General features: G+C 37.7%; 1 protein-coding gene across 11 annotated transcripts in view; it reads left to right on the top strand.

Moving 5' to 3' along the window:
- Positions 1 to 26128, top strand: part of IVD (isovaleryl-CoA-dehydrogenase) — an 88201-nt gene that overhangs the window by 43794 nt on the left and 18279 nt on the right. For all 11 annotated transcript variants that reach the window (XM_088874377.1, XM_088874378.1, XM_088874381.1 and 8 more), the window contains 5 exons: positions 6505 to 6553; positions 6684 to 6793; positions 15001 to 15077; positions 15321 to 15371; positions 15459 to 15523. In XM_088874377.1, the coding sequence (XP_088730503.1) occupies positions 6505 to 6553; positions 6684 to 6793; positions 15001 to 15077; positions 15321 to 15371; positions 15459 to 15523 (352 nt within the window). The remainder of the gene's footprint in view (positions 1 to 6504; positions 6554 to 6683; positions 6794 to 15000; positions 15078 to 15320; positions 15372 to 15458; positions 15524 to 26128) is intronic.

The following is a 26128-nucleotide window of genomic DNA, read 5'->3' on the forward strand; positions in this document are numbered from 1 at the left end:
GAGATGGCATGAAAAGTAGTAGCCATCATGCGTCCATTTAGGGTATGCATAATTATAGATCACATATGTTTATAAATTGTATCCATTAACTAAATCAAATGGCGTAAATGCTTAATGGTGCAATTGTTTCCCAGAAAGTAATAATTAGAAAGTAACAATTAAAGACATGCGTATATTTATGCTTGCCCTGTAATGTATGAAAATCTGAAACTCTTATAATGCTAATGTATGGGCAATTGGCCATGCATTACCACAAATATTTTTATTGCTATAATTATCATATGCATATCTTTATGAATATAATTTATATGCACTAAAAAGGAATACCATCTTTTATAAGACTTTCTTGTTTTAATTTATTAAATTAAGATGTGGTTTATAATCTAAAATGTAAATTACTTTCCTTGGGATGTGAATTTGCAAGAATTAATTGATCTACTTATATGTAAGTGTTAAAGATGCTTTACATATTGTACAAAATGCTACTACTAAAAAGATTTAAACAACACAATTTTAAATATAAAAAATGAAAACAAATGTAGTTTAATTTATATATATATATATATATATATATATATATATATATATATATATATATATATATATATATATATATATATAAGGTTGAGGCCCTAAATAATCAAATTAAGGTGCACCTCAAAGATTCGCTAGGAGAGGTTGTTTTGATGTCGAAAAACCTCAAATCGTCATCTTGACCCTAAGATGTAAAGAAGTGGAAAAAAATGGATTTTAAGTTTGGGAAATATTGCATCTTGTAAATGCATTATCTGGGCTATCAATGTTAAACATTGTCAAGTGTTTATAGATCTGCTCAATCTACACTATTTTTGAAGCTTTAAATTTAATAATTAGAGATGAAAATAAATTTTCAAGCCATGACAAAGGTTTTTGCTACTGAAAATCATCTTTTGAATTTATTTAGCGGTACGCCTTCCTTTTGATTTTTTAAGGTCTCAACCTTGAGCCACACCCTATATATATATATATATATATATATATATATATATATATGAACAAAGTTTATATAAGGATGCAACCTTATAATGTAGAACTACGGATGCACCTCAAAAATCCATCGGAAAAGGTCGTTTTACTGTTGATTTTGATTGATCATCTCGACATTGAGATGTATGACCATGAAAAATAAAAAGATTTTAAATCTCAGAAATAATGCATTTTACAACATATTATCAACATTTTCAAGAATTTCATATGTTTATAGATCTACTTGATTTTAACCATTTTTTAAATTTAAAATTTTATAATTAGATATAAAAATAGATTTTGAGATAATCCTAAGAACATTTTACATAAAAATTATATACCATGATAAAATTTGAAGGTGCACTTTATCTCTATAGCTACGGATGCATCGTATGCTAACTGCACCCTATATATATATATATATATATACATTCGGCTCATACGGATGCATCCGTATGAGCCGAATGTTTTAGATTGAATCTGGGCCAATATGATGATCACGGTTATCCGGTAGTGTTTGAATTTTACCTTTTTTTTTTTACAAATCCAAATTACTTAAAATTTTAGCCGTGTGTTCATCAACAATAAGTGAATCTTCAAAAACAATATCAAAAAAATATTTTATATGAAATAAATTGACTTTCAGGGGGTATTTTGGTCAGTTTGTTTTTCGCAAATAATTGTTTTTATATTTTTATTAGATGCGCCTTGATTAGAAGAACACATACCTAAAATTTCAAGTGATTTGAATATGTAGAAAAAAAAAAAATTCAAGCACTATCGGACATCCGTGATCGTCAGATCGGTCCAGATTCAATCTGGGCCGTTGGGCTCATATGTTCATATGCGGTAGTGGGCTAATCCCATATTTTCCCTATATATATATATAATATATATAATATATATAATATATATAATCATATTATTGGTTTGGTGCCGAACTGAATTTTTGGGCAGATGTTCTAAATACTCGACACTCGTACTAAATAAAACACTTGTGTCACTGTTCATCTATCAATGGCCGAAACACCTCGTTTTCCACCACTTCATCTCTTGAACTATCATCTTTTTTGCTCTTGCAATTCCACAAGAATAAAAAGTACCAAACTTTTTTCTAATATTGAGAAAATCTCCCAAATGTAGGAATTTGATTTTTTTTTTTTCTCACTCTAAATTTTAAGCTTGAGGATTTTGAAAGGACCCTTTTCAGCCTTTTTTTATTGGGAGAGGGGCGGGGGCATTGAGGTGCCCACCTTGTCAGAGAGATGCCAGGCAGGGCACCTAGGTTCAACAATTGCCGCCTAGGCTGGCGCAATGGCCAAATTTGGTACCTAACTAGGCTACTCGAGTTCTGTAGGGGGCCTTAACAACCTTGGCAGCAATGTGCCTAAAAAATTAAATGCTTTAAAGACTAAAATACCCTTCCTTTCCCTTACCTTATCCATTAAATCTCTCTCACTCTACCCGCCCTCTCCCTCTTTCTCTCTCTCTCTCTCTGTGCCCAATATCAATCTCTCTCTCTCCCATGTTGAAAAAATGCGGTCTGGCACAAAAGTGTGTCGCATTGGCTTCTGGCTTCTAGAAGTCTCATGATCGGTCCAGCACCCTCTTTTGTGGGACCAAAGCAAAAAAAGGTAGTCCGGCACAAAAGTATGCCGGAATGGCTTCTGGGTTCTGAAATTCTAAAAGCCTCATGGCCGGTCCGGCACACCTTTGTGCCGGATCGCAATGGTTTGCGGTTCAGCATAAAAGTGTGCCAGATCGGTCACGACGCTTCTAGAATTCTAGAAGCCAGAAGTGGGTCCGACACACTTTTATGCTAGATCACTTTTTTTTTAGCTCCGGTTCAGCACAAAAGTGTGCTAAATTGGTTACGAGGCTTCTGGATTTCTACAAGTCAGAGGCCGGTCCTATACACTTTGTGCTTGATCGTATTTTTTCAATGCAAGAGAGAGAGAGAGAGAGAGAGAGAGAGAGAGAGAGAGAGAGGGCAGGTTAAGAGAGGGAGAGAGAGGGTGGGTAGAGAGAGAAAGAAAGAGGGCGGGTAGAGAGAGGGAGTGAGGGAGGATGGGTAGAAAGAGAAAGAGAGGGCAAGTAGAGAGAGGGTAGAGAGAGACGACATGTTGAGGGATTTAATGGGCAGGGTAAGGAGGGGAAGGGTAGTTTAGTCTTTAAAACAATGACTTTTTGATTGGGGGGGTAAAAGCAAGAATAAACATTAACTGAGTTATGGGTGCGATACTAAAAGTATTGGGGAGTAGAATGTCTACAAAGTTCATTTTGAGGGATATCCATAATTTTCCCTAGGATAAATTTCAGCTCCCTTTCTTGTAATGGCCCTACGTTCTCGCATAGTTTTTTATAGGACTATCACTATGGGTTTTCAGTAGTTCATGTGTAAATAATATTAAAATTGAATGATTTGGTTTCTATTATGGTAAAATTTCACCCAATTTTATAATGCACATCTATGGTGCATGCTATATATATCATATATAATAAATATTCTAGGTGCGTGACAAGGACACTTCAGCATCAAAACCACCTTCTTGTTTGTTGGCTCAAATATTGTTCGTGGTAAGAAGAATACCCTAGGAAATGGATCGGTATGAATAGTAAGGAATTGATACAAACTTATCAAATTTGGCTATACTTGAATTCGCATTGAAAATTGTGTAAGAGATTTCAAACTAATTTTTTTAGCCTTTATAGGCTTTCTCCACATATATTTGATCACTCTACGAAAACAGGGCTACAATTTGTGGTTAATGAGTTGGTCATTCTTTCGTTGCACTAGTTAGATTCCAATGCCTTAAATCTCCATATCCTTGAGATCTTTAAAAACCATGATTTTGATCAGTCCCCTTGCTGCCTTCTCTCCATATTCTTCACAAGCAAGATCCTCTTCCAAAACATCGTCATCTTCATCTTGATCCTTGTCATAGATTGGATTGTCTTAGATATCTTGTTGTTTTGTTTGAGCATGTACAAAAATCGATGGCGAATCCTAATCTACAACCTGTTGATTTTGGATACGACCTCTTCAAAATAAAAAATATCTCAACCTTCATGTCGAAAACCCTAGAGTGATGTCCTCTACATCTAGGTCTGCTATCACTTTCTACTTCATGTGACTATTCACACGAAGCGCGGAGGTGAAAAGGGTTGTATTCTACATATTATTGGGTGAAAAGATCATTGTCCTTCCCATGATAGATACGAACTGCTGCCTTAGTTATTTAACTTTCCTTTTAAGGGCCTCAATTTTTTCATATTTGGGATTACTAAGTGGGTCTATGAACCACGCCACCCCCCTCCACTACTACCCAGTCTTGCTGCCATAGGCTCGCCGAAATCACATATCTTAGGCAGAGAATCAACAAAACTCTTGTTGAAATGAGCAAGATCTAGCCTGAATTTGGCAATATTTGGCCCAAAATTAGCGAACTCTGGACTTGGTTGTCATTTCCTGGTTGTGTTGTTGAAGAAAACCTAAGCTCTGATACCAAATTTGAGGTAGTGAAATTGAATAAAATACTAAGTAGCAAGAAATTGAGCCAACACTATTAAAAACTAGGAGAAACCCTATGGTTTCTTTCTCACACCCAAGCTACTATTCAAAAGGCTGAAGCTTTCACTCTTTCTTTTCTGAAAATAAGGTCACGTGGAATGCCCCCTCAACTCCCTACTTTTTTTTTATATAATATAATTTAATGTTCAAAGACATTACATATTACCCCTAATAAAACAAAATATTCCATAAACAGTCTTAAGTACTTTTCGAAACAACTCCTAAAGATCCCAAAAGCATAGAAGAAAAAAATTAACCTAGAATCCTCAAAGAACTTAAAAGCCCAAAAAATAAACCCTAAACAATATTATATCTTTTAGAAGTATGGCTGTGAACAGTAACCTGTGAAGAGTACCCTTGAACAATACCCAGAAACGTCCAGTGGGTGCTTCCTGCCACTGTACCTCTCTCATCCTTACCTCCATCCAACCCTTGCCATGGCCTAAGGCAGGTATTTTGCTTTGGAAATCTGCGGTGGCAGCCTCTATTTGACTATTTGGATAGAGTGCAAAAATAGGATCCTTCTAGAAGAGCAATCCTCGTGGTAAAACACCCTCGTCAAGCTTAAATCCTTGGTGGTGTTTTGGACAACCAATCACAAATGTTTCAAAGGGGTTCCCACTTTTGCCTTTTATCAAGATTGGGCCGCTGCTCTTCAGCACAGTCGAAAGCGCTTACCGTGGGCATCAAATTGGGGACCTCCTGACCAGGGCCAATTCAAGCTTAACTTCGACGGGTGCTCCTTTGGAAATCCTAGGCCGTTGGGAATTAGAGCGATTCTCAGAGACCATGTTGGCTCTACAGTTGTCTCCATTTCAAAGTTTATTGCCCATGCTGATTCTATGGAAGCGGAGCCGATAGCACTTTTGGATCGACTCAAGCTTATTCAACCTTACAGGGTAGAATTTGGCAAAGAACAACTATCACTCCAAAAGCCTTTATACTTCATACCTTCCCTCCCTTTAGTAGGTCAGTCAATTAGGTAAGGTAAGAGTAGCTCCAATTTCCCTTTGAGTTGTCGTAGTATTTCTTCTTTGTAGTCAGTTGGTACAGCCAGTAAGGTCAGGTAAAGGTAGTAGTTCCAATTATAGCTTGAGGAAGAGGTTCTAAAGCTTTCAGTTCTTGTTGTAGTTACTCTTCCCTTATAATAGAGGGAGATTCCAGGAACGTCATCACATGGGCTACAAATTCTTCCCCTCTCCCCCCGTTTTTTGGCTCATATTATTATGAGCTTGACCTTTGCAAGGATATGCACGTCTTATGGAGGCATACCTGGAGGGAAGCAAACTAGGCAGCAAACACTCTAGCTAAAGAAGCAGCTACTCTGGATGGCTTATAGGATCGAACTTTTGGATCGACGTCTTTTTGTGGGCTGCTGGATATTGTTTTTGTAACTTGCAAAAAGAAGGCTATTTGATTCTTCTCTTCCTCCCCCTTTTCTCGTATCTGTTTCTCTGTGTACTTGGAGCTTCCGCCCTGTGGATAGCCTAAACTTTGTGTCTTGTTGTACCCTTTCTTTCCAGCTACTAAAAGTTAACATTTAAAAAGAAAAAAACAATACCCATAAATAGAAACTCGTGATTGGTATAAAAATAAATTAACTAAAAATTAGAGATAGGATTTATTTTGTCTTGCATCGATGTCTTTTTTATCTCACTCTTGTCTTTTTTACCGACAAATATATCCAAGACATGTGCTTGTGTGTCTGGTTATGCATCATTTAAGCATACGTCTTGGCGCAATTGTAGTCCCATAGTTTATGGTTGTGTTTGCTTCATGGTGTACATCTGGAGGCATGTTGGTCCATATATTCTTGACATGCTATGATGTTATATATATGCCAGTAAAATTTCAAAAATCAACATGCTGACATGTTTTCTTTTTTGAGGATTTCAACATGCTAAACTAAAATTTGTGTTTTTATAAAGCTGATCAGTGGGGAGCATGTTGGAGCACTAGCAATGAGTGAACCAAATTGTGAGTTCAAGTAGCAATTAATTTTCAGTTTATACGCCATCTTGTTGTTACAAGGTTCCATATTGATTTCTATAAAGAATACACATGCCACTAAGGTTTCTAACTCAAATTTATTTTCATTGTGTTTTAGCTGGTTCTGATGTTGTTAGTATGAAATGCAAAGCTGACCGTGTGGAGGGTGGTTATGTTCTAAATGGGAATAAAATGTGGTGTACGAATGGGCCTGTTGCACAAACACTGGTACCCATACTTAAATCTTTTTTTCCTCATTTTGTTTTTGCATAATATATGTTTTTCTTTGAATGGTTCGCTGTTTTCATTAGTATAGAAGTGTAAATTATGTGCAAGGTAGGTATTCATGACAAACCCAAAACCTGGAATTTAAAAGAAAAAATCAAGCAATAGTAAAAAATTGAGTGACTAAGCATGATGATCTTGAAGTTCCTCCCCTTTCTGGATAGTCTACTAATTCATTGGCTTCCCCCAAATCTGCACATGACTCAAAATTTCACTAGCCTTCGCGGGCATTCGACTGGTTTAGATTCCCATGAGATAGTGTTGGCTGAATTTCCTATTAGGTGATACCCAAATAGATTGCACACAAAGATAACCTGCCAATAGGCTCCCATCTCTATGTCTTTGGCATTGCGTATGTCTGCTGGACCTGAAAATGTTAACAGTATCACCCTGTCATGGTTCTTAAAAATCTCCCCTAACTCCTGCCAGATCAAGATGGCTGCTAGAACTCCCACCAAAATTTGATTTGACTAATTTAGAGAGAGATGAAAATCTATTTAAAGAATCAACACATTTTCTGCTAGGAGATTAAAGTGATAGAATGCCTATAATTGATGTCTATGATATGAAAGCTCCAAGATTCTTTCCTTGACCATCACCCGACTGATGACCTGAACTGTAATATTCTCAATCGTTGTTTGGGCACTGAGGCTTCAGCCTTGGAGGATCCTTCTATTTTACTATTGCCAAATTAACCAAATAAATTGATAAAGTTGTGACTCTCCAAAGAATCAGGATAGGGAAAAATAGGAAGGAAAGAAATTTGTTGAGCAGACAATGCATCTTAGTAAGGACCTATTTGGAACCAAAAGTTGTAGGAAGAAGGGCCAGATGCTCAAGTAAAGTCATATACTATGAATAAGTAATGTGACTGACTTTGCCTTCCTTTGCACATAGCCTATTGATTGGGTACAGGTAGGACGTTGGTAAGGGGGCTTCTAAAGAACGTCAATGTGATGGGAGCTTGGCTCTTGTTTTTGTTTTTGAAGGAAAAAATTAACAGAGAGAGAGAGAGAGAGAGAGAGAGAGAGAGAGAGAGAGAGAGAGAGAGAGAGAGAGAGAGAGAGAGAGAGACTTCTCGTATTTTTTTTTCTTCTCTTTGTTCTTGCGGTGTGTGGCGGAGGTCTCGGATCCCCACATTTATGCCTTCTTGTGATCTTCTTCTCAGTTTTGTTTCTTTCTCTAAAACACAGTTGTATTTGCTGGTTGTTGGCCGTCGGTGATTTTTCAGCTGTGTCAGATGGTATTAGAGCGTCAGTTTTTGTGGGTTCATGGTGTCCGATGATAAGGCATCATGACTGGCAGACATACTTGACGGCTAGGAAATGGGAACGAGCCCATCTAGCAAGAACGAGACCTCTGAGATATTGAGATAGAAGGCAAGTTGAGGATTTCACCCATCGCTTGTCGCAAAACTCAGTTCTGACACATTATGATGACGATAGTGAGTCGGAAGCTGCTTTTGAGAACCCGTTCTATGCACATACTCTGCATTGGGAGCCTCATGTTTGGGAGAGTAGATCATGGGATTTCAACATTTAAAGTAGATCTATTCAGCATTTAAAGTAGATCTACTTGCATTTAATGAAGAACTAGTTGAAGATGAAGAACAAGTAGGTTTGGATTTTCATTGGAATCATCATTTCTTGATGGCACAGGTGACCCCATTGTTGTTGAAGGGCCTATTTTTTATGAAGGACAAGATAAAAGGAAAGAAGTTGGCCTTGAATCAACAAGGATGTGTAATTTCCCCATCAATAGACAAATCGAGAAGCAAGATGTTGACTTGAACCCAAAGGAGCTCGATCCTATTAAGATTTTAGTCAAAAGAAGAAAGAAGTTGAGGAAGGAGGCAAGAGGGGGGCAATGACCCTAAATAACTATTTTCTCTCTTCCATAATGGGACTAATCTTTCCTGTTACCAATTAAAGGATTCTATTCCATAATGCCAGGCTACTATATCTGGGTGCACCAAACCCTTGAGGAACTTATTTGAGGATATTATCGAGGATATTCTAATGAGGCCTATAATCCATAGGTCCCAAGATCAAGCCCTAAGTGAATTCGCAATGTTCGTGTTTAGAAAGACCTTCTGTTTAGAGGGGGATTCATATTGGCCCGTTTCAAAACTTGAGGGCGAGTTATCTCCAATCAAGGGAGAATAATGTTGATCAAGTCTTGGTTGATTCAAAATTTTATTTTATTGTTAGATATGTTGGTAGAATTTTTATCTTTTATTAGGTTTAGTTTTTTGGAATTATTGTATAGAAAGGTTGAGAAGTAAAAGGAGGTTGAGTTTGTTTCAAGGATAAAGAGTCCCTTTTTATCTTTTTATCAAGTCAATCTTTTCATTAGGATGATCTATCTTTTCATTATGGGCAACATTTTGTCTTTAGGTAATCTTATTTTAGATAGGAAGATAAGAACATGTAATAGGTATTCTTTTTAAAAAGATACATGAATTATTTTTAGGGAGGTTTATATCTTCTTAGAGAAGTACATGAGATAATAACAATAGAAGGTTTGGGTTTGTCTTTTTAAAGAAGGGTGGAAAACGACGTTGAGAAGGGGGCTTTTAAAAGGACGTTCATGTGATGGGAGCTTGGCTCTTGTTTTTATTTTTGAAGGAAAGAAAATTAATGTAGTGGGAGAGAGAGAGAGAGCCTTCTCGTTATCTTTTGTTTCTATTTGTTCTTGTGGTGCGTGGCGAAGGTCTTGGATCCCCATGTTTGTGTCTTATTCTTGCAATTTTCTTCGCAACTCATTCGAACCTGAGAACTAGGGTTGGACATGGAACCAAGATGCTTTTCAGAGTGCAGTAATTGGCAGGCAATGGCTTATGGAGTTGTTTGCATTTTGCTATTTCTCTGTGAAGCTGAAAGATTCTGACTCCATTCTCTTTTTGAACCTTTTGCATCTTCCCAGATCTTCTTAGTAGTTCCATTAAATAACAAATGGTTGCTGTTCTGGGGCTCCAGGGAACTAAGAAGCCACTTCTAAATGATTGCATCTGATGGCATCCAATCCTCACACTTCAGATCTCTCTGATCCAGGCATGGAATGGCACTAGTTACATGCCCCGTTTTGGACCTCTATGTACACTGGTGATAGATTATGCACATCGTAAATAATTATGGTTGTTAAGGCATACCATTGCAATCTGAATTTCTGGGTTTTCAGTTGAGCTATGTGTAGTGCTCTAGGTCCAAATCAGAAGTGGTCAAAATTTCCAAAGATATGATAATGAAGAATAGGTGGCTACTTGAATATTTTAAGGGCATAAAATAGATGATAGACAAATACCAACTTATTCAATATGGGTAGCACTGACAATACATGATCCAAATAAGAAAATATCTGAGAGTTGAGACAAACAATACATCACGCATTGGATCTTCCTATCAGTAAATCCGATGAGCAAGAGAATTGGATCAAGGAATAAGTAGGGTAGTGAATGTAGTTGACTCAATTCCATACCAGAATGAACCCTTTAAATGCGCAAATCAGATCTCTCTTTGGTCTGCATGTGAAATAATAAAATAGCCTCAAAATTTGTAAAATCTCGCAGATTTGATATATGATCATAATGAAACTTGTATAATGACCTAATATTGTCTTAGAGAACGATTTAGTATTAAAAAATAGAACTTAAGTGTCAATCTTTAGGGACCAAAAATAGATCCACCAATGCCAAGTTTTTTACCTCAAAATCTATCAATCCAGCATGGAAGTCTTCCATGTGTGGTCTTAAAAATATTGGCTAGATGAGCATAACAAACGCTAAGAAATTTTGGGGCCAAAGATGTTTGTACAACTGATATCAGCAGCCAGTACAACTGATGCCACCCCTAGTTTTGGATCTACTGGTGTGGATTTTGCTTAAATACTCTTCTTGGCTGTTGAGACTACATACAACAGCAATGATGACCTTCTACCTCTCTGATACCATGTTAAACCCTAGACTCTGATTTAAACTTAAAGTTTGCAAGGACATGGTGATAGAGCAGTGAACCAGAGGAATAAAATGGATCAGCAAGATCACTCGTCACAAACTTTGTGATCATTCATTTATATAGACATATGGCTCCCTAACATATGGACACTTGGGTCCCCTGACCACAATAACTTGGCTACACATATCATGCATAAAAAAATATGCACACATATGCTTCCGAGCCTCGAAAAGTTGCCCTAATGTTTTCCAAAATGTCCCCCTAACACTTTGAAATCCAATGGGTTTGAGGTCATGAAGATTTTACAGGGTTTCTTTACAAAATAACCCCATTTAAGGATTTGGCCTTTTTTGGTAGTTTTTGGGTTGGATCTTGCAAAAGGGCAAAAATAGGACTAAGGAGTGTCAGCAATCAAATGAACAATCACTTTTGTTTCTTGGAAGGAGTCGCTAACTTAAAATTGTGTGAGACTTGGTTTGTCGGGTGAAAATGTAGGGACTTATGAGTCCTCTAAAAAACTTGCACAACTTTTAGAATTTGATAAGTTCATTAATCTTTTATACAGGCTCATGTTGGGGATTGTGAAGACTCGTAACTAACCTAGCTGAATGGACTTGGCTAAGTTTTGAGTCCAAAAAGTGACTTTTGCATGATGCTATGACCCATAATATTGTATTTCTACCGATCTTTGTGCACGATAAAGAGTCATAGATTGTGTTAAGCTGGTCTATAATATTGTATTTCTACCCATCTTTGTGCACGATAAAGAGTCATAGACTGTGTTAAGCTGGTCTATTACATGGTTTCAAAAGTGGGGCTCGAGTCCAACTATAACCCACCTTCAATATGCAGAAGACACCCTTGTCTTCAGTGGTGCCTCAATACAGAAAGTAGACTCCCTCCTTTTTCTAAAACATTTCGAGTTTGCCACTGGTTTCAAAGTTAATATGGCCATGTCCAAGATGATTGGGGTGTCCTTAGCCCCTCAAGATACCCAAGATCTCGTGGACATATGGGGGTGCAAAATTGAAGCTTTGTCATCCAATTACTTGGGTGTGCCTCTTTGTTTTGGCAATCCCAAACATAATGCAATGAGCCCACATCATAGATAAATTTGATCGCAAACTAGCCAGCTGGAAGGGCAGCTACCTCTCCCCAGCGGGCAGACTCACCCTCATGAAAGCCACCTTAGCCAATATCCCCCTCTACCAGATGTCACTCTTTTGTATGCTGGCAGCCGTTATCCTACATCTTGAACATCTCATGAGGAATTCCCTCTAGTTGGGGGAGAGTGACCTGGGGAGATTTCATCTCATTTCTTGGAAAAAAGGTTTACTTGCTTGAACGCCTGAGAGGACTCGGCATCCGATATCGTAAAATTCATAACACAACCCTCCTTAGCAATTGGTGGTGGCACCTAGCCATCAAGAGAACCAACTTTGGATGTAGGTACTCTGACATAAATATTGCCTTTAGGTCTCTGAATGGGTACCTAATTGCCAGGCATAAATATTGCCTTTAGGCCTCTGAATGGGTACCTAATTGCTAGGCATACTGCAATTATTCTGGTGTGTGGAAGTCTATTCAGACCTCCCGTACCCATTTCAAAGCAAATATTCCCTTTCACCCTCGAGAGGGTCGGGTCGTCAGGTGAGCTTTTGGTCGGAGCTTTGGATTGGTTGCACCCCTCTCCAAGACATATTTCCATCCCTTTTTCTCCTAGCTCTCAATCGTCTCACTACCATGGTGGACTATTTCACCACTCCTCCGGAGTTTGGAACCCCACCTTTAGGATACCACTCTCAGACCTTGAATTTGTTGACTTCTTAACCTCTCCTCTCCACCTTCTAGGGTAGACCAGATGTTTTGGTGCCCCTCTCCCTCAAGATCTTTCTCGGTCTCTTCCTTATACCTCAAGCTCACTCAACCCCCTACCTTCCCTCTCTATCCAACTTTCATCATTGCCAAGGCGAGGTCATCCATAGCACCCCAAGTTTTCAATTGGGTAGCCTTCTTCGAAAGAGATTCCATGGTTGACCAGTTGCAAAGAAGAGGATTACCCATCCCCAATAGATATATCATGTGCACTAATGATGAGGAAAGCAATGCGTAGCTTTTCATGCACTGCCCGGTGGCCTGGATGTTTAATTGGCAATGGGTTACCCCCAAATCAATCCTTTATTTGTCAATTCCCTCCACCCCTTCCCTTGGCCCTAACCTGGTATTATTTTGTGGAAGGCAGCAGCCACCCTGTGGGTTATTTGGACTGCTAGAACAATAGAATCTTCCTTGGTGAGAGTACCTCCCCGGAGAGATTGATCGACAAGATTGGTACTCAAGTCAGCTTTTGGGCAACGTATCACAAGTAATTCAAAAGAGTTCTGCATTCTGTGTTTCTCCTCAACTGGTAGGCCCTGCTCTTCTCACGGCAGCCTCGCATCTCTCGTGCCTCGTGTTGGAGACCAACTGAACCAGGCCAATCTAAATTGAACTTTGATGGCTGCTCCCTTGGCAACCTTGGCCCTTCAGGTATAGGAAGTCTCATCAGAAACCAGGACGGCCAGATTCTGACCTCATTTTCCAAATGCAGCGGACTTGCTGATTTCATTTTCCAAATGCACCTTACAGGCTGAGGCCGTATCACTCCTCGAAGGGTTCAAACGCTTCAACTCCTCTTGGAGCCCAACTCTCTTAGTGGGAGACTCCAAGAATGTCATTGCTTGGGCCTCAGGCTCTAGACCTTGCCCTTGGATTCTCACATATATCTTTGACGAAATTCATCACATTTGCAAACATATGGTCGTCTCATGGAGGCATATTTGGTGGCAGGACAAGTACAGCCCGACACACTATCTAAAGAGGGAGCAGTCTACAACACATCCCAGACATTACTCAGAAGCCAACACCGCACCATCGATCTCTCTTTCAGACCCAGGCGGGCACTGCCCGTCTTTGTTGTGGTTTTTGTATAGGGCTTCCAGCTCATGGGATGCTTAATTTTTGTATAGAGCCCCTAGGTGTAGGGATGCCCACTTTTGTATACAGCTCTCAGTTTGTGGGAAGCCCATTTTTTGGCAGCTTGTACATTTTCTTACTCAATACAAAAGTTAATAGTTTCAAACAAAAAAGGGATGAGGGTAATTAAAGAATACTTCGCCCCTTTGTTCATAATGCATCTCTCATGAAAACCTCGTGAACATATGCATCATTTCATTCTCAGGAATATCCGAGAATTGTACTGAGGAAGCTGTCTGGTTCAGGTTCCAAATCATGTTCTAGACTAAACATTGTTTTATTTCACTTGATCAATCTCAAAAGGTTGTTCTGACCATGATGTGTTCAAGACTGATAGTTGGGAGAAGCCATATTGTTCTTTCTCCATGGTCTCAATCCATAATCTTTAGTTAAGAGTTTCTTGTAAAATCTAGAGAGGACCTGTTGGATGTCTTCTTGGCTTGTGAAAGTTCTCCCATCTGCTATAGGGAAGTGATGACCATTTAGTGTAGAAAATTTATCAGGGTAAGAATATCAATGAGGTATGTACTCCTTTGTTTATTTATTAACAGATGAGTATTGTATTTTGGCAATGGAAGAGGTGGAAATGACATTGGGGGGAAAAAAAAAACACTTGGAGTTGGACCATGGAGAAAATTTGAAAACGCGAAGATATTATAATAGCTGCATTTGCATCTCTACAAAACACTTATGAATCCCCAAAATCTGATAAAAACTAAGTTAAAAAGATATGCATGTAGCTATGAAGAAAAACAATGCCAAAGTAACTTTTGGAGGTATGTCATGATTATGAATCTCTTTCCTGTCCTTGATCAAATTGAGGCAAAGCATCTTTATTTGTGCTGAGTTTAAGTTTGAGAAGTCATATATCCTGTTGTGTGCAAATGAAAAAAAATTTATGAGCTTATTGGACATGTGCATTGTGAGCTTATAGAGGAATTTTAGCTTGCTTCCCCTCCTCTCATGTGTAATTGACGCTGAGCCTACTAGCTTCATCTGAGATTAATCTGCATACCTGTATTCTTTATTATGTTGTAACATTCTCGACTGGCAGATGTTCCAGATGTTCTTGTGATAATCTACAAGATGGTTAAAAGAAGGTTGTGATTGTTGCTTCCTTGGAAGTTTGGTAATGCAGTTTTATTCTTCTTTATGAAAGCTTTCATCATGATTTGTTTGTAGGTTGTTTATGCAAAAACAGATGTGTCTGCTGGCTCAAAAGGCATAACAGCATTTATTATTGAGAAGGGAATGAAAGGGTATTTTTCTTCTACTCATTGAATTTTGAGTTGACATTGCTAACGGAAGTTTCTTAGCAACCTATTTTCAATTATGGATGCCCCATGTTTTACTCTAAACAAAAATTGTTGTCTAGTCTACTTGTTGCCCTTTTCTTAGGACTTTTGTGGGATGCCCTTAATTCCTCGTATTCTCTCATTCTTGCAATGATTACCAAGTTTCAAGAAGTTTATTGTGTAATATTTCTTACATCTCATGTGCAGCTTCAGTACTGCCCAGAAATTAGATAAGCTTGGAATGCGCGGAAGTGATACGTATGATTTGGCTCCCTCATGCAAATGTGTGTCCCTCTTTTTCTTGCTTATTAGCTATCAACATGTTCTTATAAAGTGTTTTTGCAGATGTGAACTTGTTTTTGACAACTGCTTTGTTCCTGATGAAAATGTCCTTGGGGAGGAAGGGAAAGGTATTGAGCCCTTGTTTCACTTAATATTTTCTCAGAATTATTTCTAGTTTGAACAGCAGACATGGGGGGGATGTGCTGCCTATGTAACTTTTCCAGTTTGCATTTATATATTTAGAAGTTTTGTCTCCTCAATTAATGCTGGTTATTATTCATAAAAAATATGTCGATTCTTCCAATTACCTTGGTTTTTTTATCTCCAATGTGCTTGATATTGCCATAAAAATTTATGTTATGGATGCATATACATATTGTATGTTCCTTCATGTGTTAATGTCTATTGTTATATTCTTCCATTATGTTTTAGATACTGAAGGGATTCACTTTGGCATTTGCTTCACTGCAGTTAACACAATTTCTTTCCAATGGTTATCCTACTTCTTGTCAAAATATTCATTTTCAAGGATACCTTTCTCCATAGTCTTCTAGGCTTTGGACTAGTGGTAGGCATTGAGTTTGCACGAGGGTTCTAACCTTGAAGTCCCAAAAAGTGGATCATGCTGACTTATCTTGTTCTCTCTTGTTCTATTGAAAAATAGGATTGAATCTAATGTATTCAGCAACAAAAAACACATGTTCAACAAAAAAGTAGAATTGAATCGAGCTAACTAAAGATGCACATATTTATGTGTAATATCTAGGTTCAAGCTTAAAAGCCAGTTTCCTGGTATGAGTGAAAACGATAGCAACAAGGTAATGAGTGCCTTTATGGCCCAATAAATATTTGGGTCGTATTATAGATGATTGGGATAAATCTATTGGAGGGAGATATGAAATTTCAGCTTCTAAGTTTTGGTAAATTAAAACCTCTGCACCAGGTATTATTTCGAGACATTCTGTATATTGCTTGACGATCTGCTTGTCAGGACATTCTGTTCTGGGAGTTTTGATCCAGCTTGTTCGTGGTAGCCCGTCAATGATATGAATTAGTGAAAGAACTCATCCTCCTAAAATGGGACCGAAAACTACCAAGGCTTGGAGAAGAGTTGGGCTTCATCTCATGGGCAGTAATTGATAATCTTGCAAGTTATCGAGTCACATCAAGTAAATTAATTAATTATGGAGTAGAATGATGGCTACAACTACCCTTGATGCTTACATGGAAATATCCATGTTGACAAGTGTTGTCTATTGGGAATGCAACAATGGCATGTTCCTTTTGGCATTACGTAGACGGCCTTAATCATTCTTGCATGACCTTTTAGGAAGGGGCAGGAGGGAGGGGGGAGGGATGCCTATTATGAGTGCATGTTCCTTTTATTCCCCAAAGTTAAAAAAACACCCTCAAGCTCTTAGCTATACCTATTTATGAGAATGGAAAGTATTTTCTGGGAATTGAAAGTATTTTTTGTGAATTGAAAATTTTTTGAAACTTTTCTTTTCTCATTGGAATTATTTTGGGGATGCTATTAGAGGTATTGCAAGACTTTGTGTTGAGTAGTAGCTCAATTGAGATAACAAACATCGAAGACCAGAGATTGGGCCAAAAAGGTCATTTTCTAATATTTTATTTGAGTCTTATTTTTCCCATTTGAGATGTCTTCTGTGGGGTCTACTAGGGGTGGAGATCCGGGATGAAAGCATTGTGCTAACCAGGATAAAAATGATCTGAATAAAATTATGTGCAAATTTTGTGGACATGTTTCTAATGCCGGCATAAATAGATTTAATAAACATCTTGCTAGTATTAGTGGTGATGTTGTCCCGTGTAAGAAAGTCCAAGAGCTTGTAAAGAAAGAAATTTTTAAGTACATTGAAGGTGAAAAGAATAAAAAAAAATCAAAAGAAAAGGATATAGCCGAATTGAGGGTAGGGGTCCATATTTTTTATGAGGATATTGACACTGGAATGATTGAAGAGGGGTAAGAAGAGGTAACCATTGTTGGTACTCAGAGCTCTAAGAGTAAGAGGGGTTCTGGGTCTAAGAAGCGTCGTATGAAAGGGCGTATTGAAAGTTTTTTACTCCTAGCCCCGAGGCAGTAATTTAGAAAGGGAAGGGAAAGGGGCAAAAGCAAGTGACACTTGAAAATAGATTTAAGAAGGAAGACAAAGGTCGGGTGATTCAGTATATTGCTATGTGGTTTTACCATGTGGGCATTTTTTTTAACACCACTCTCTTGAATAGCTTCCATACAATGTTGGAAGCAAGTGACTAATTTGGGCAAGGTTTGAAAGACCCAACTCCATATGAGATCGGCGAGCCACTATTAAAGAAAGAAGTTGAACATACTAAAGAATATCTCAAGACCTATAAGTAGGGGTGGGCTAAATTTGAGGTTTCTAAATTTGAGGTTTCTTTGATGATCGATATGTGGAGTGATAAGAGGAGTATCATGAATTTGTTGGTAAATTGTCCTTTGGCTATAGTTTTTTTGCTATCCATTAATGCTTTTGATGATATTCATGATGCTCATTATATATTTTCTTTCATTGATAAGGGCATTGAGCAGGTTGAGGAAGAACTTGTAATTCAAGTGGTCACAGATAATGCTGCTTTCGATCTAGCTGCAGGTCATTTGCTTTGACAGAAGAGGCTTCTTATATTTTGGACTCCTTGCACTGCACATTGCGTAGATCTTATGCTTGAGGCCATTGGTGAGTTGACTATTATTAAAGGAGTTCTTTCTAAGACCAAGGACGTTAAGTCTTCATATAGAATCACACAATTACCCTTAGCATGATGCGCAAGTTTACAAAGGAGAGGGAGCTAGTGAGTCCTGGGGTCACTAGATTTGCCACTACCTACTGTAGTCTATGGAGCATGTATAGCAGGAGGAGCCCATTGAGGTCTATGTTTGCTTCAGAGGAGTGTAGTAGGTGTAAGTGGTCTAGAGATGCCAAGGGAAAGAAGGCATGGGGTATTGTGCTTTCCAAATATTTTTGGTGTGGGGTAAAGCGTGCGATAATAGTTTTTCTTTCGTTGGTGAAGGTCTTGCGCTTGGTTGATGCTGATAAGCCCTCCATGGGCTTTATATATGATGCACTTGAAGGAGATTGTAGAGAATTTGGGCAATGATGAGGCCAAGTACGGCCCATTTTGGGAGATTATGGATACCAAGTGGGACAGGCAGGCTTCATAGACCATTGCATGCAGTGGGATACTACTTGAACCCCAAATTCTTTTATGCAGATGCTGATATTGAGGCAAAAAGTAGAATTATGAATGATTTTAATAAATGCCTTGAGAGATTAGTTCCCGATCCACATATCTAAGAGAAGATATCAAATGAAGTACTCATTTCGTACGAGTGTGCTTTGATGTCATTCGGGAAAGATATGTTATTAAGACAGAGAAACAAAGATGAACCAGGTAATATATTTTGTACTTTTGTTTTATAATTTTCTTTCAACTTTCAAGTTATGCGAGCAATATTAAATTATGTATGACAATATTAAATACTTAAATTAATTATAATGGTTGCCCACATATTACAGCACAATGGTGCAGACAACATGGGAGTAGTGCTTCACACCTCTAGAAGATGGCTATTCAGATCTTGAGTTTGACAACTACCTCTTCTAGTTGTGAGCGCAATTGAAGGTCGTTTGAGATGGTTTTTATTATTTTGTATGCTTTTGTTGTTTACGAGTTCATTGTTCTAGTATAGATGCATTGAAGGTAAGAAGATCACAATAGTCTAGTACTCTTGCATTTTTCCTTATAGGTTAGGTTTATATAAAGAGAAGAAATAGGCTTGTGCAAAGGATGCTCAATTACTTGTTTTTGTTAGAGAGAATCAAAGGGTCAAGGAGAAGTTTAATTGGCCAAAGAAGAATCATGTCGCTTTGAAAGACATGGAGAATGCTTCAGATTGGCTAGTTGGTGACCCTGGTACTTAGAAGGTCTTCCTCGGGAGGGGTTTGACATGGGCAATGGTTGAGGAGGCTTCGGGACAAGCTTCTGATCATAGGAGGGCCACTCGAGTAATGACTTCTGCTGGTACTTCACTCTCACAGAGGGAGATGGAAGAAGAGGAGGCAGATTCAAAAGAATGTATGGAAGAAGAGGAACATGTTGAAGAAGGTGTTGATTTTCATGATAATGACCTCGATTCCGATTCAGATGGGAGCAATGACGATGATGATTCTGATTCTTATTGATATCCTCTATCTTCTTCTGTAGTATCTTTATTGCACCATCTTGGTTTGGGCTTTAGACATTTGGATTTTGGATGTTAGACAAACTGTTTTTTTCCTTTTGGACTATTTTGTTGTGTGGTTTTATACTGTTTTAAGTCACTTTGTTGAAGAGTTGGAGAGTTGGAGACTTAGATGTTATTATGGTTTGTGGATATGGAATATGGAGAATTGGAGAGTTGGAGACCATCAAACTATTACACTTACATTGCCTTTTAGACTTTTAAATGTTTTGTACGGTTTGAATTTTGAAATTTTGAACAAGTTAATTCTCAGCATGCGCGATATGTTATATGTTTGTATATAAAAAGTATGTTACACTATTTTCAAATGCATTAAATTGCAAAATTGACACAAATTATGTGTATATGTGCATTTGGTCAGCCAATATATGTATTTTTGTTAAATATTTGTACTACAGGGCGCCCACCTGGGCATTGGGCACCAGGTCGACCTCCTAGGGTTTTTTGAAACCTTGGTTAACACAAATATATTGAGGACTTCATCTTGTACAGAAACCGTATCGCACTGTAATCTTCTCAAACTGGCCCAACGGAATCCAAGACCATATGCCATCATATGGGTTCATCCTTGGTCCATCAAAGCCAACCAATAAATAAAGGGAACACATTCTTAATTTATGGATTATAGGTTCTTCCCTGAGGATAAGTCCATGTCCCATTTAGCACAATATCTCATAGGACCTTCCAACACAATCCAATGTTGCAGGGATGCATCTCTTTGGCACATACACACGACATTTGTTAATGGAGCTGCTTCCCAGATTGTTATCTAGTGTACATGCCATGTGATGGCAATGATGAGGATTTTCGCCCTTGTCATCTCTGGCTAACCACCGCACATACGGGTCACACAGTCCCTTGTCCAACTACCCTATGCATCTCATCGACCTCATCAAGGGATGACCCGATTCTGAAACCCTTATCGGTTGTGCCTTATGACCAGGGCTACGGGTTTTAGACATCAACCTAGGCCTAGCTCGTCTAAACCTAGGTGAGTTATGGCATAAAAAATGGCTCCGCTGGTCCCTCCGTATTATAATCCTTTGGTTCCTCTAGACGCCACTCCCACTGGAGTTGTTATATCATTATAGTCATAGTTTTACATGCTCTCATGAGGCTTTTAAATGGCCACATAACCCCAACATTTCTCACTTGGTGTTACAATCTTTCCCTTACACGCTCTCATGCCCCCATTACACTCTCATTCATGCCCATCTCACTTATTCTCTCACGCCGATTACACTATATACATTTTTGGGAACTCTTTCGCCATCAATCCTTTCCTCATGGATCCACTAATGTAGCCTCTGTGGGAGACTCAAAGCCTCTATCTTTGCTGCTCAGATCTCGGCCCGAACATGGTAATAGTCCATCTATACGTCCTCGATCGTCTTATATAACTGTGACCTTTAGCAACGCGAATCATGGACTTGTTGACACAAAAAGATTTTCATGTACTCCCATCACATGGGGTTGTATCTCAGCAGCTGGAGGAAGTTATTCAACCATGTTGTTTCTTTTGCAGCTAGACATATCCAGGTTCCATGGTGGACAACATAGCTGCTTAAACAAGCATAAGCAAGTATTCCATCTGGATCCCTTTGGTGGTTCATTATGGAATTCTAGTATGCCTGAATATCTGAGCATCTAAAGGTAACTATGGGACATGCAGTAACTCCCACTTAAACTAGACATATGTACATCAAGTACTGCCTCAATGCATTCATGGTTAAACCATGAACTTGTTTAGCAAGTCTCATACCAGAATAACTCTTACTCGGGTTTTGCAATATGCAAACCCGCTTTTTTTAAACCACGAAAGTTTAGCCACACAAGTTTCTTCGTTGTAAATCCATACAAGCCAAGTGATCTTATCAACACAATATGTGTCAAGGAAGCGTCTCAAGATCGGCGTCCTAGGACATTGCCTATTGTTCTTGGTCTTAGTTAATCGACGATTCTAATTAATTGACTATCAGGTCACACATTTGGCACTATGAAAAACATGAGTCATGACTTATAAGTACTTAAAACTGGTGCAATTATGAACGACACGTCTCCCATTTTATAAAAAACATTTTAAAGACTCAATGTTTCTCCCTTTATCAAAACTCTTGACTTGGTATAGTTTTCGAAGAACTTGGTATGATTTTCACAGACTAGGTGGACCTTGTAAGACCATGAGATCTGTCAGAGAACATATCCTTTTGATCTAGTCTTTTCAACACCAAAGGTTCTTTACCTAATTCAATTTTAAAAAAAAAGAGTATTTAATCTTTGAAAATCATTTTTACCACATTCACTTTAATTTCACCAAGTCATGTCTTAGCCATTAAAAATGAGTCATAAATGCCTACTAATTATGATTTAAAATAAAGTACGACTCAAAACTAGATGGTTACCAAAACCCGACGTGCAAACAAAACTTTTTGCACAACCTTGGCAACACAGGGAGCTAAGATAGATCCTGATCTCATGCAACACACCATGTCACTGGACATTATCGGAATGACATATAACACTAAAATAGGTGCATCACTCCCTTTGTGCTATATGCTCGAATAAGCCATTCCCATCTCTAGTGTGTGATACTTAGTTCATGGGCCTTGAACTCAGACAAGTATAAGAAGGAACATATATATAGAGGGTATTTAAAACACGCTCTTTCAAGCTGGTAGCACTCACCAAGTAATGTCTTTGCTCTCCAAATAAAAAACTACTAAGATATAACCAAAAACAAAAATATAAAGGTCAGGGTAGACTCATATGGCTTTGAGATATTGAATCCTCTTTCCTATATGACCCAACTATGTGATATGGCATAGATTTTATACCTTTCGATCAGCCAATCCACATAGTGTGGTACCGGGCCTCCCTTGATCCTTGCTTTGCTTGCTGATGAACTTTGTGGTCTTGGAATCATGTCTCACTAAGTGATGGAGAACCACGTTGGTCATCATCTTCGTATATCACATAAGCTTCTAATTTCAGGCCTTTGGATTCTCCCTACTCCATAACGAGGAACCTCTTTATGCCATCACTTCAGAAGTAACGTCTGTTATTTTTTGCCACTGATCTTGGGGTTTTTACACTGGTTCCAAGTCTATCTACAGGTCCCTTCATTGTCCAAAATAAAGAAAAGCCAAGATGCCCTTTATAAGTACATGTAATTCTTTACTTTGATTTTTTACAATTTCCAGGTTGAGTACCCTTCGCATAGAGTTTCATAATTCCCCAATCTTGCATGATCTCTCTCAAAAATTTTATTGCCATAAAGTAGACTCATTGCACAATAATAGAACTCAGAATGAGTCTTAAGACAATTCCGTTCAATTGGAGTACAAATGAGTGACTTCATGTTTTTCACTTTTGGATTTATTGCAGAAAAGAATATGAGTATCCTCCGATAAAAACATATTTTTTCTCAACTCACAAAGAATTTCTTTCACCAAATTTTTTGGTCTAAAAGTGGACTAACAAAACATAGAAAATAAAACTCAGTGCCAACCCCAAAGCATACCATTTAGTGGGTCTATGAATTGGAGACATCGACGGTAGAATTCAGTTCAGACAGCGGAAAAACAGAATGCGCATCCCTCAATAAAATAGTATTTTCTCTCAATTCACAGAGAGTTTCTCCCTCAATTTTTGTTTTGTTTGGAAACTACACCCATACCCACAATATAACAATATGTTGTGGTCCCTAAAGAATTATTTTCAGCAGGAGAATAAATTAGTGACACTGACGTGAAAAAACAGATCGTGCTGCATATATTAAGGATGACCTTTCTTCAATAAAATAATATTTTCTTTCCATGAAAATGGAGATTCTCTCACCTTTTTTTTTTTTTTTTTTTTGAAATAGACTTAAAATGAGTGAATGAAAGTCAGATTCCCCTAAGAAATAATACTAATTATTGGATAAAAAATGCCACAGAACAGAGTATATTGTTCTTGAATTATGTGGGACCTCTCAATGATCAGTCCATAACTCTCAATCCCCACATGATCTCCGACTGAAATTTTTCAAAGAGATACTGATCCAAAAAACATAAAATAATAATATGGTTTGCCAAAGAAAAGTATGTCATGCTGTGGATTCTTCCGAAGGTTCATGACTTGACAACAAAACCATTGGCTCTGAAGTTCCCGATTCATAACCAACAAGAATAGGAAAAACAAAAGGGAAATGGCAGCAAGGGATTCAACTTTGGTACCAATGAAAGGACGACAATCTGATCTAGCCAAGTTTTATACAGTTAAATTTTTTTCTTCATTCTTTTATTCATACCGGCTAGAACACTTACAAGTGTCCAAAATACAACATTAATTTACAGAAATAAACCCTAATACAATCTATGATCTTCACTTGCATATCATTACAAATCTTACATTCAAACAAAACACAATACATGATATTGAATCAAGTAACATGGAACCATTAGAATACCAAATTAACTTGCCAAGGGTTACTCCCAAGGACTTGATACACCCAACTTCGGGTCTCTTTAACCAATCGCATACGAAATCACATTCTTTAAATCAGCCATTGTGACTAAAATGAATGTGCTTGAACCTTATCCCTCAGTTTCATGAAACCTATTCCCATCCAATATTTAATTATAAAAAATGAAGTAATATTTTATATTGATTTCAATCAATCGAATTTCCTTTATGAAATCAATCAAGGCCATCTCAAAATATCATTGGATAATCTCTACAATTTCTAAAAGACTTGCTCCACAAATTAAAGAGGGAAATAGAAGAGGTGGGGTGTGCCACTTATGTGGTCCCCAAGTGGGCCCCATGTCCCCCATTGGATGGACCGTACCCGTCATAAATGGGCCCCTAAACCTTCTAGTTAATTAAGAAAACAATAAAACAGTTTTTAGAGTCTATTAAGTATTTTTATTTTCTCTCTGAAATAATAAAATCCAAAAAATTTAGTTCTGGTTATTTAAAAATATTTTTTTCCAAAATAAAATATTTAGAGGGCTTTAAAAATTCATTTGAATGTTCTAAATTTTAAATAAAATACATTGTTTAACTATTAAAATGAATTTGATGGAAATTAGATCCAAAGAGTCAAGGATAACATAAATATGCTGAGGAATCTATCTTTTCTAGAAACTTGATGCATGAAGGAAACGTGAGAAGTTAAATCCAGCATTTTTCTGAACCTTAAACAAGTAAAATCAGCAAAAATGGAAAAAGAACATGGTTGTAAATCAAGCCAAGAGAATAACTTTTTTTTTTCATAAAATAAAATTTATTCTCATAACATATGCCTTCCAAAATGTGACATCCAACATTTTAGAAGCTTAAGAAACCCTAATTTAACTTGAGATCCAAGTAAACATTTAAGACTCTAAATACCCCTAAAACTATACTAAAATTCCAAAATTTCAACATGTGAACAGTATCATGAATAGTAAATAGAAAAATATTAGAAAACCTAGAATCTCAAAACAAACTTAAAATCCTAACAATAAACCCTAAAACTAAAATCAAAATATATATCCTTTAAAATTGAATAGAAATTAAAAATAATTATAATTTTGCCCTCCATCATTCCCCTGGGTTGAAGAAAACTCGTCCGCGAATTTTTAAATGTGTTAAGATGATTTCAGTATCAAAATTGCATTCTTCAACCTTCTTCTTTGTTGGCTCACATACTATTTGTGGTAACAATTCCAAAAGGAACAAAATCTTGATATCTATATTGAGGGAACTGCTGCAAATTTATCATATTCAGTTATTCTTGAGCTCCCATTGAAAATCAAGTAGGAAACCTCGAAGCCAATTTTTTGTACTTTAGAGGCCTTCTCAACATCTATTTCATTACTCTCTGAAACAAGGGCCACAATTTGCAGATTATGAGTCCTTAAGATCTTCATTTTTTTCTTAGTCAAAGATCGGTTCACCCACATAATCTTCATCATCATCATCATCATAGATTTGATCTATTACAAGATCTTGTTCGTCATCTAAGTATGTATCAAAAATTGGTGGCCGATCCCCATCTACATTTTGTTGATTTTCGATACGACCTACACCAAAATCAAGCTTGTTCTCCTTCTAATCATGTAGATCAACTAAATCCCATGACTTATTCTCATGAACATGAGGCTCCCAACACGGAGTGCGTGCATAGAACAGGTGGTTGAAGGCAGCTTCATCATTTCTCTCGAACTCTGAATTCGACTATGATTCACGCCATTCTTCATAATAACCCTCACGATTTGGATCTCTCCCCATAAATTCCACTTCGTTTAGGGCACCTTGTTGCTCGCCTCGCTTGTGTACCAATAGTTTTGTAATCCTCTCCATTAAGTTGTTGATTTCCTTGTGCAGTTGGATTAGATCAGCATCCCTATGGCTAAGATCTCCATGACAAGCCATCATTATTTCCAGCAGTCCTCAAACCATGCTCTGATACGACTTGATG

The sequence above is a fragment of the Amborella trichopoda genome, chromosome 8 (assembly GCF_054954075.1).
Source record: "Amborella trichopoda isolate Santa Cruz 75 chromosome 8, AtrichopodaSantaCruz75HAP2 v2.0, whole genome shotgun sequence".
NCBI classification, from domain to species: Eukaryota; Viridiplantae; Streptophyta; class Magnoliopsida; order Amborellales; family Amborellaceae; genus Amborella; species Amborella trichopoda.